The sequence below is a fragment of the Sinocyclocheilus grahami genome, unplaced genomic scaffold (genome assembly GCF_001515645.1).
Source record: "Sinocyclocheilus grahami isolate Dianchi unplaced genomic scaffold, SAMN03320097.WGS_v1.1 scaffold126.1, whole genome shotgun sequence".
Lineage (NCBI taxonomy): Eukaryota > Metazoa > Chordata > Actinopteri > Cypriniformes > Cyprinidae > Sinocyclocheilus > Sinocyclocheilus grahami.
Window position 1 is genome coordinate 1,983,689 of NW_015505305.1, and position 11,054 is coordinate 1,994,742.

At 39.3% G+C, this 11,054-nt stretch overlaps 2 protein-coding genes across 6 annotated transcripts in view; both read left to right on the forward strand.

Moving 5' to 3' along the window:
* The window catches only part of LOC107590224 (small muscular protein-like), a 10,537-nt gene extending 4,633 nt beyond the window's left edge, over nt 1–5,904 (forward strand). For 3 of the 5 annotated variants that reach the window (XM_016278893.1, XM_016278892.1, XM_016278890.1), the window contains exons 2-5: nt 387–448; nt 2,400–2,486; nt 3,330–3,464; nt 4,262–5,904. In XM_016278893.1, coding sequence (XP_016134379.1) covers nt 410–448; nt 2,400–2,486; nt 3,330–3,455 — 252 coding nt within the window. In that variant the 5' untranslated portion in view covers nt 387–409 and the 3' untranslated portion in view covers nt 3,456–3,464; nt 4,262–5,904. Of the gene's footprint in view, nt 1–383; nt 449–2,399; nt 2,487–3,329; nt 3,465–4,261 lie in introns of all 5 variants that reach the window. The other 2 variants (XM_016278889.1, XM_016278888.1) reach the window with 1 other exon arrangement.
* Nucleotides 5,905–7,378: 1,474 nt separating this feature from the next.
* Nucleotides 7,379–10,490, forward strand: LOC107590345 (kelch-like protein 34). The gene has a single exon (XM_016279052.1). It carries the CDS (start codon nt 7,659–7,661, stop codon nt 9,420–9,422), a length of 1,764 nt encoding a protein of 587 aa, XP_016134538.1. The 5' UTR covers nt 7,379–7,658; the 3' UTR covers nt 9,423–10,490.
* The last annotated feature ends 564 nt before the right edge of the window (nt 10,491–11,054 follow it).

The following is an 11,054-nucleotide window of genomic DNA, read 5'->3' on the forward strand; positions in this document are numbered from 1 at the left end:
TATATATATATATATATATATATATATATATATATATATATATATATATATATATATATATTTACAATATCAGTAGATATTCCACCTCACGTTTCATATCCAGTATAAAGTGTGTGTTGGTGTGTGTTATCCCAGCCCTGTTTTCTCCATGTTAACATAAATGATTCAGGGGTAAGAGCTGCTACCTGCTCCACACTGCAGGAGTCACTAAGCAACTGAAAGACTATCCACGGGCACCTGAGAGCCGCAGGGGGGCTTTACTTTTCCCCGGCTCTCTTTAACATACATACACATAGCCACACACAAAATACATGCATTCCAACCCACACCGGGCCTGTCTGTCCATCTGATCAATGCATTGTCTCTTTCTGTCTTTTCGACAGCAGGAACGTGGACACAACTGCACAGAATGTCTAAACAGCCGTCGTCCAACGTAAAAGCCCTGCAGGTGAGTATTACGCCAGCGGTGTGTGTGTTTTTTGTTTGAACATAATTTAAGAATAGTGTATTGGCACTAAAATGGTTCCCAGTGTGCTTTTCTTTGCTCAAAAACACTCAAACATGTCAACATTAAATATTTTAATCTGAAAAGCCAGTTCCCTATTTTGAACACTGAGTTAGAACTGTAAAAACACATTTCAATGTACATTGCATTACAGTACTCACACAAGGCCATTCACAAGTACATGAAATACATTAAAGTGTTGATGTGTGTGCAGCTTTTTTTCTTCTTGGAAGGAAAACATTTCTTATCCAAACAGAAACAATTTATATAAAAATAGACTTGTACACTTTAATTAAAGTCCTTACAGTCTTTTTCCTTTTGCTAACCGGTATATACAGTTGAAGGGAAAAAATATGAGAACCCTGTGGTTTTATGTGGATTTCTGCTTAAATTGGTTAAAATGTGATTTGAATGTGAAGTCTGCCTAAACAAATGACCACAAAAAATATTTTTATTTTTACACATGTGAAAGTATGTTGTAATATCTGGTTAAATGTCCTTTGGCAGCATAAACCTCCATCAAACGTTCCTTTGTGTTCAAAAAAGACATGAAAATGTATCATTGTTTGTGTTTGTCTATATTGATGTGATGTAGTTAAAGATCAGTCACGGACCAATATATGTCGAAATCAAAAGGGTTCACTTATTTTTTTTTCCCTGTAACTTTATGTCTGGCTAGGAGTAATAACATAGACAGAAAGAACGATGTTTAACAGTTCACCACAGTCTAGAGAACATTTTTTTACAAACACTGAACACTTCAGCTAAAAATAGACACCTTTATCTTTCCATAAAACCTCTCCATATACACATGAACCAAAAAAAAAAAAAAGCCCAAGCATACACAAGATTCAGGATATGGTCCGTCAGAGAGCAGAAGGAAGACATGCAAACACAGGAGCACATGGTCACTACTGTACAGCATAAAACAGCCAGCAGCCTATACAGATGGAAAGCCAGAGAAATGAAAGAAGGAAAGGGAGTGAAAAAGAGAAGAAACACAAGCATTTGATGTACTGGACCATGAAATGCATGTAAAACTGGAGTAAAGCCAAATCTTTAAGAGTGTTTGGGATTGGTCGAGGGATCTCACATGCACTAATCAAAACACTGAATTGCAAAATGTAAATTGAGTGTTTGACCTTGTGTGACCAATACAGCAGGACAATAATGTATAAAAAGAGGCAGAAGTGTTTGTGGTTCTACATGGAAATTAAAAAGAATTAAATAAAGTCAATTTTGCATTGTAAGATTATTTTTATTATAATTAAACATTTTCCTATTTAAATTTTCATTACCATAATGCAACAAAATATAATTTATTTTCCTTTGATTTTGGGTTGATATGTGACTTGGTTTTTGTGAGATTCACCAAAATGATAGGATGGTTAAGAAAAAAAACAATAATAATATATAAGAGAAGAGATGTGGCAACAATCCAGATACTTTCTTCCTAATGTAAAGCTGTAAATACATTTAAATTTTTACATTGTTTTCACAATACATGCTGCGTTTAGATGCCACATAATAAAGACCAAAATAAAAAAAGACAGGCTGTATGTGTCGGGCCTCAACAAACACAAGGATGTCTGTCATCTCACTGTTTTATCTGCCCGCAGCTCATTTCCATACAGGCACTTTGCTCTTTATGAAATACAAACTCCAGCAGGAAGACACGTCCAGCAGGTTTTGTGGAAAGGTTTGGTTTCGACAACTACGCTTGACCATTGCACAATATTACGTGCGCTTAAAAGACTTTGGTACTCTGGTGATTGGATTATAGGCGCGGTTACAGGAGGAAACAAGCAGTGTCAGGGGTGGTTTCATCTCAGCACTCTGTGAGGTGTAGCAGCGATGGTAACCATCTCACTGGATTTTCTTGTCTGTCTCAAAGGCCAACCTTAATATTCCGATGGGGGCTCTGCGTCCTGGGGCGGGACATCCTGTGAAGAGGAGAGAAGATACAGTAGACACAGAGGAGGTCAGATTCTGCTGGACGAAAGCTCACATACACACATTAGCACAATTTTATAAATAATCAAACAAATTAGACACACAGACAATTGTAATCATGTAATCAGATCACATTTAAATGTAAGTAGGTAAATAAATAAATATTTTACATAACGCTAGTTTATATTTGGACCATTTAAACATTGTTCAATTATAAATTTTCTTTCTTTAAAATAAACATATCCAATTTGGGAATATATAGAATTTACATTATTTATCAGATTTACATTATTCCTAATGATGATTCTCATTAGAATATTATGAATGTGATGCTGTACTTTTTTTTACAATGTTTTAAAAGCAACATAAATACTATCATGAAGTACTAATAAACAATAATAAACTAATAATGAAGGTGGAAAGAGAAATAAATAAACAAATAAATAAATTTTTATGATAAGTAACAGACAAATGTTTTACATTGTTATTAATAATGTAATGTGTACTGTAATTTTCAAAATGTTTATTTAAATGATAAGTACTAATAAACTATTTAAATATGCTTTTCTTATATTTAGTAAAAATAAATATGCTTAGTTACGTCTAATTAACACAGACACAAAACACAGAATTAAAAATCTTAAAAATTAAAAATCAAGTAAAATAAGAATTTAGGGGCAACTTTGCTTATCATAAAATGTCAGAAAACAATATTAATATTACCCTGTGCTCCTGAAAGAAGCTTCATTTTCAGTTGTTAATTTTAAAATTAATTTTATTCCTTCTTTTTATTTTGGCAGTAAAATATATCACGTTCTTGAGAGATTTTGTGAGGGCCACTCAGTAATATCTCTCACAATTGGCTTCATAGGCGTCTCCAGTGACTCCAGAGGAGAAAAAGCCCCTGCCTGGTGCTGTGAAACTACCGGGCCCCGCCGTCAACCTTTCTGAGCTCCAGAACGTAAAGAGTGAACTCAGATGGGTCACCAAGGACTAAACAAGACAGGTAAATCTGGCAGTCAAATATACACTCACACCCATTTTCCCCCATCTACTATTTTTGGTTAGTCAAAAAACATTGGTGGTTCTCAATAGTATGTACACACACACACACACACACACACACACATGTTGTGTTTCCATGTTTTATGGGGACATTCCATTGGCGTAATGGTTTTTATACTGTACAAACTGTATGTGCTATTGCCCTACACCAACCCTACCCCTTACAGGAAACTTTGTGCATTTTTACTTTCTCAAAAAAACTCATTCTGTATGATTTATAAGCTTGTTTCCTCATGGGGACCTCAAAAATTTCCCCACAAGGTCAAAATGTACTAGTATTACTATTCTTGTGGGGACATTTGGTCCCCAATCGTTTTATTCTAAATGCGTCACATCACTGAAATCATCTAGAAAGGCCCCATGCTGTTCACACAAATGACCACATGGTGTCAGTAGCTGTAAAAGTAGTTTGCATGTGCGTTAGTGTACATATGTCAGTGCTGGAGTGTGAGAGTAGGTGTTTTTTGAGTGTGTAAAGGGGTATGAGGGCGAATCAGACTCTATTAATACCCCACAGATCAGTGGGGCAGTAAAAGTCCGTCTGTTGTGTGCAGTCCCAGCATGCCTCACCAGACCTCCCAATTATAGAGCGAAACATGCTCTGTGACCCACTCCGTCCATCTGTAGGACATGTGTGTGTGCAAGAAAAACAAACAGAATTTGCTAAGCAAGCACCTTGAGATTATACTGTTTTTAATGCTGGTAACCCCATTTAATTAATTCTTCTCATTTTCACAGGTGACTCCACCCCCATTTTATCCAAGGATTTGGTTACTATCTCCATCCAATCAGGTTCATGTATTTACCACAAACTCCCAGAGAATGAGTCGCAATGGAATCAACGACAAGCCTTAATGAAGACGCTGCCTACTGACCTGAGAATAATAATTGAGGGGGTGGATTCTTTCGGAGCAAAGACTGATGGGAATTGAGCAACTCAAAGCTCTAAACCAGGGTTTAGTATGTCTAAAATAGGTCATCACTTTTTAAACCTCCCTGTATCCAATTCTGTATTTTGTGTTTTAAAATGTACTGTGTGTTTGCTTAAAGGGATTGTTTACCCAAAAATTATAATTCTGTCATCATTTACTCACCCTAATGAGTGAACTATCCCTTTAAGTTTGATTTTTATAGAAGTTCTGTATTCTGCTACTACCATCAATGAATCATAAAACAGAATATATGAGACTGAAGACATTGGCTAGTACGATTCCTCAATATAAATATTCCTCCATTCTCCTTTAAAAAAGCCAGATTGTCTTGTAAGACAACTCGAACAAATGTGACACCATAAAATCAATATTCTTTCAATGTATTTTACATATAGAGTGATTAATATGCAAATAATTGCTATAAATTTGATTAATTAGTCAGAATGTCATGTATTTAATTTGATTAAGTTTCCTCCGATTGACAGCCCTACTTAAAACGCCTCACGCTACAGGCTTGTTTTCACTCCCTACACATCTCTTTCTTTATCTATAGCTTTGTTCTTGTGTGTTGCAGTACATGAGTAGGCTGTTGCATAATAAAACATGATTTCCCATTCTCTCCAAAAGCAAACCCGTAGGAGGAAGCCAGCACTTGTTATCCTTGAACAAATAGAATTGGATTTCAAATGCCGCACCATCGGTTTGTTATGTACATAAACTCAGATCAGTTTAACAGTGTAAAGCTGCTTGTCTCCTCGCCTGTACTGTAAATCACACCATATGTGTCTATTCTGCTCTGTGATCTAGTTTACTAGCAGCAGGTGTCATGACCTTTGGGTGAAAGTGTCCTTATTAAAGATCATGTATTGCTCCTAAGATCAGAGTCAGTCTGCATTGGCAGCAGGGAAACACATGCATGTATATTTCAGATAAATTGTCTACATATTTCATTAATTTTGTAAGACTATTTTCAGTAATGCTGCTTTGAAACAATGTATATTGTGAATTGGATCACGAAGTGAAAGACAAGCAACCAACAAGTGTCCAGTGTACATTGAAATACATCCAAACCTGTTGGAAAAGCTTCCCAGGATGCACCTCATGAAGTTGGTTGACAGAATGAGAGACTGTGAGTACAATGATATAACAGGAACTATCAATCATGTGGAATTGGAATGGAATATTTTAGGATTAGGCATCTGGCAGAGGTGCTTGGAACACAGAGAGTGAGCAGCTGTCTAACTAATCAACAAAGCCTTCATAATTCCCTTATTACCCATAATGCAATGTAAAAAGAGCCTGTAGTTCTAAAACGTCTAGCTGAGAAGCTCAACATATCTAAACTTTTGTCGATTTCTTGATACAGTCGTCTTCTCTGCTACCATATGCTTACTATTATACATTTCAGATTGTATATCTTTGAAATATGTGCATTAATTAAAAGGATTTTCTCACATATAAGCCTTGTGTTCATTAGAGAATATCAAAATAATTCACCATGACCACCAGAGCCAAACAAATCCCCTAACAGGAAGATCAGACACTGTTATATATAGGACGCCACTCAGGTCTGACAGCATTCTGGACTGAAGGGTCAAAACAGGGAGACCAGAGTACAAACACACTCACAAAGTGCCTGAACACATAAATCAGATGTATCTGCATTTAAATGCATGAAAAAAAAACATCAGATGTAAAATTGTTGATCATAAATAGTATTTATAGATTTTGCAGTGACGGAAGAGAGCATGATCTTGCAAAAGATCTTCAAGCATGCAATGAAGTGGAGTCTGGTTTTGTTTACGAAATATAAAAAGTGTAGCATAACTAATGCATCAAATTTAGACCCCTGCAGTTTGTAACGTGTGTTTAAATATGTCCACTGATGCACAACAAGGCAGAGTGGAAAGACATGCCAAGGTCCCTAAAAGGCCAATTACTTGTTTTAAAGCGAGAATCCAAAGGGGTTGTAAGGTGAGCACAGGATTTGGCAGTACAAACAGTGAGACTACAAAACCACTTCCTTGAGACACAAGTGGCACACACACATGCCCCTCTATGATTAATCATGACCCGTTGCAGTTGCACTTGCGTGCGAGTGCATTCACAAGTATCTCCAGTTACCAATTACCTTGTAAATGTGTTGTATTGCGAATGCTCCAGACAGTGGAGAAACCAGTGTGATCGTGAGCAGAGGGTGTGAGAATGTAACCAGAAGCTCTATCATAATCACCCCTTGCTCTTATATTTAATACCCCCCGCAACCTAGCCTGATGCTGCCCCATCCCAACTCTGAGCCAGCAGCTATTCAGGGATGATAAGGGTATGATGTTCACGAGGTTGGGATGTGTCCTTGTCGCACTTACACACAAGTACTATAAGTCTATAAATAAACCTCACTCATCAGTAATCTAGCCAACATAAACAAGTCAATTTCTGTAGTCTCCTGTTAACAACAAACTTTTTTGTCTTTGTGTCTTCCTGACAAACAATCTCCCTATGGTTCTCATTGTCCTCTAGGCAAGATTCTCATTCTATCAATCCTCTCTCTTTCTCTTTTCTGGCTAGACTGTGTCCTGACTGTCCCTCTGATCAACTTTGAGTTTCTATTCCTGTCACCTTGGTGAGATATGGCTTCTGGTGGAGACAGACAGAAATCCACAGTACTGACTAACTCCTTTATTTATCAAGAGATGACCTCAGATCTGCATATCATAATAAACCCCCAGCCTGATCCCTCCCGCTCTCGCTGTTCCCATCTAGCTAAATGGAAAGGGCAACTAGCTCGAAGTTGTGTTTACCTCCCGTGGCCCCAAACTGTCTGCCCATCATTCCCCCCTCCCTTCTACTGATCTGGTAGAAAACATGCCTATCTTGTTGAGGCAAAATGTTTGGAGTCTGCCCACTGGGTGGAGGAGAAATGGCTGACCCACCCCTTTGCACTCCCAAAGCATGCTCATTTGATGCTTTGAGAAGTCATGGACCACATCCCAACAGACGCGGCTGGTGTACTGACCTTTTTCTTTACTTCTCTATTGTTTAATCTTGACAACTTTTACAGGAGCAAGTTGACATAACCACCTCTGCCTCCTCCCCTTTCTTTCTTTCCTCTTCCTTTTGTGCTGTGTCTTACTTTCATTCAGTCCTAACTTACCTGTTCCTGACCCTGGTCTTCCTTATTTCTCTCCCTTCCTCTCCAAGCAATGAATTACTACCTGATGCTCAGCAACAGTCATGGAGAAGGTGTTCTGTCTCGGTACCAGAGCTTGCGTCTAGAGGGTCGAATGTGTGATGTTGTTTTGGAGGCAGAAGGTGTGGAGTTCCCTGCTCATCGCACTTTGCTAGCCTGTTCCAGTGACTACTTCTGGTCTGTGTTTAAGGACTACAATCTGGAATCTGGTGCCCGCACTATCAGCTTGCCAGCCTTGTCATCTCTGGGACTGGAGCAGATACTGGACTTCATCTACACCTCATGGATCTCACTGTCACCCTCCACTTTGGAGGTCACAATACAGGCTGCCTGCTATCTACAGATCACCCATGCTGTGGATCTTTGCACTCAATACATCTCCGAAAGCATTGCTCCTGACAACTGCTGCTTTTTTGCTAATATAGCAGCTCGCTATGGCCTTTCTGAAGCATTCGATGACAGCAACTCTTTTATTGGCAGTAACATGTGCAGGATACTTGCATCTGAGGAATACAAAGCTGAGCTAATGGAACTAAACATTGATTCTATGCAAGAGGTGCTCGTAGCTGAGGAGATGCCAGGAGTGAAGGAGATAGATCTTCTGCAGCTGGTTTTGGACTGGCTAGAGTGCAAACCACAATCTGCCCTGCAAAGTAATGCATTGCTCAGTCGGATCCGATTTGGTCTGATTCCACCTACAAAGCTGTCTCAACTTAGTGCACTTAAACCTGCTCTACGTACACCCTTCATCCACAGCGTAGTACAGAAAGCACTTAACTACCACCTTCAGGGTCCCCTACAACCTCTACTGCAAAGTGTCCATACCAGCCTAAGAGCCACAAAGAGCAAGATTCTTCTGGTGGGAGGAGGACCAGAGACAAACAGACCCCAGAATCAGATCCTAACCTATGAACCTTGCTGTAAGAAATTTCAGCCACTCTCAACATCCCTGCCAAATAAGCTACAGCACCAGGGAGTATGCGTTGTTGGGAACTTCCTATTTGTACTAGGTGGTGAGGTGGTGCAGGTGGATGAGGTGAATGAGAAAAGTGCTGTGATGACTGTTACTGACCAGGTGTGGCGCTATGACCCACGGTTTGAGCAGTGGGAGGAGATGGAACCACTCTTGCAGAAGAGGGCACAGTTTGCCTGCTGTGTGGCGGAAGGTGTTATCTTTGCTATTGGCGGACGGGGCCAGAAGGGTGAGCCTGCTTTGTCATCTGTAGAAATGTACAATATGAGTGAAGGGTGCTGGCGCAGTGCTGTATCCCTACTGTATTCAGTTCATGGGCATGCCTGTGCTACTATTGGAACAGGAATCTACATCTCAGGTGGCATCCATGTCAACAGCCCAGAGAGCAGCAAAGAAGTGCTGTTTCTGAATGCCTTTGAAGGGGATGCCTGGCAGAGACGTTCTAACATGTCCATTGCCAGATTTGGCCACCAGATGGCAACAGTGAGGGGAAGAATTTACACCTTTTTGGGAATGTACGAGCCCTTCTGTGACATTGAACGCTACAGTCCTGAGCAAGACCTGTGGACCCGTCTAAAGCCCCTACTGAATGATCGCTTCTGCTATGGTTTGACCACAACAGAGGGCAGACGTGTGCTTATGTTCGGAGGCAAGAAATGGCAGGAAGGACAGGAGGTGTGTACAACAAATGTGCTGGAGTACGACACAGAATATGATGCCTGGAGGGAAGTGTGTAAACTACCAGGGCCCTTGTGTGGGATTCAGTGTGCCATAATGACTCTTCAAGACCCTCCGGAGACCTAAAAGTCAATTACAAACACCATCCCACATACACACAGACAAACAGATGGCTATCATGCGGCAGAGAGAGTTGAAGGACAGGGGTTATCTTTGTGTCATGGATCCATGGACTGTAAAGTGGCAGGGAAAACAGGATTTCTATTTACCCAGATACAGTAGACTTTAACAGGGGGTAAAATGCTGTTAAGTGTTTTAAAGCAAGCAGCAAGGAGCTCCTGAAACTAGGTCACTATGAATAGAGTAGAGAAAGTCATGACATTGATAGATGACTTGTCATAAAGACGTTGTCCTGAGAAATGGCATAGATCCTCTAAGGACACCGGAGAAAAGGACTGAATGAAGGATGGAATTTCAGACCACTGCACACTCTGGTCATTGAGTCTTGAAAGGCATAAAGAAAGGACAGTTTGGACAAGATTTCACTTTTTGGCACTGCGTGAAGATCAAAGGTGACAGTCATAATGTCTTATGACAGAGAGACAGCTGCCATGAATGCTGGATACAGACTGTGAAAGGAGGCTACACTCACAGACGCTGAGCGAGAAAGCCAAATTAGACTATTGATTTGGAAGGGTACAAGGGAAGTTGAAGTGGGCAAGGACAAGTATCAAGATCACTGAGTGTGTGTGGGATGCAGATGACCCAAAGGAGGATGAGGAGATTTTTAGTGAGCAATGATCAACAAAAACGGCATAGTCACAAATATATCTGACAACTCGAAAGTCAGTCCATGCATGGAAATCTAGATTACTCATCACAGATAATATAGTGTAATTAGAATACCAATATAAATGAAAGTGAAATGCAAATACAGTAATTGAGCAGAAATCTTGTAAAACAGTGAGATACACATCAGTAACAATAACTAGGCTGGCATAAATATTGTAACTTCATAATATATAATTTTATATATACTTCATAATATATAATTTTAGACCTTGTAGCAACCATTTCTGGGTTACATAAAAGCAAGTAGCTATGAGATTGTAAAATGAACATTGTTGACATGATTCTACAAATGAATCAATGCAAATAAGTATCTAAGATGGAAAAGCATAAATAAAAGATTTGACTGCATAATTTTGTTTTTGCAGCTTTTGAGTTTCTTTAAAGACTTTTGTACTAATTTATTGATCAAAGGTGTGAACACCAATTTGCTGGTAATACTAGCAAATTAGTGAGATTTGAGTATGAGCAGCTTAACCTGGTTTGCTGATTAGACTATTGCTGATTAGAAAATCAGATTTTCCCCATCTGAACTGCCTCTTGTGCCCAAAGAAAGGAAACCTATTGTCAACCCAAGACTCAGAACAAACCCAAACAGTTCATCTTCATTCATTTTTGTAAATTGAGTCCATTACCTGGAAATCTGCAAACTTCTGAAAGAAAAAGAAAAAACCTTTCTAGGAAATTTACATGGGCATCTATTTTTAATCACCCATTGGAGAAAGGTACTCGACTCATTGCTCGCCAGGCTGTGAGCTCTCAGGCGATTGTTTATGGTTAGATGAAACATGCTCCGAGTTGCTTCAGAAAACAAAAAAATAGAGCAACAACAAAAGCATGTTGCTGGAAATGGGTTTATTATTGAAAATGCAAACTGATTGTCTGTAAATCAATGTATGGGAAACTGGT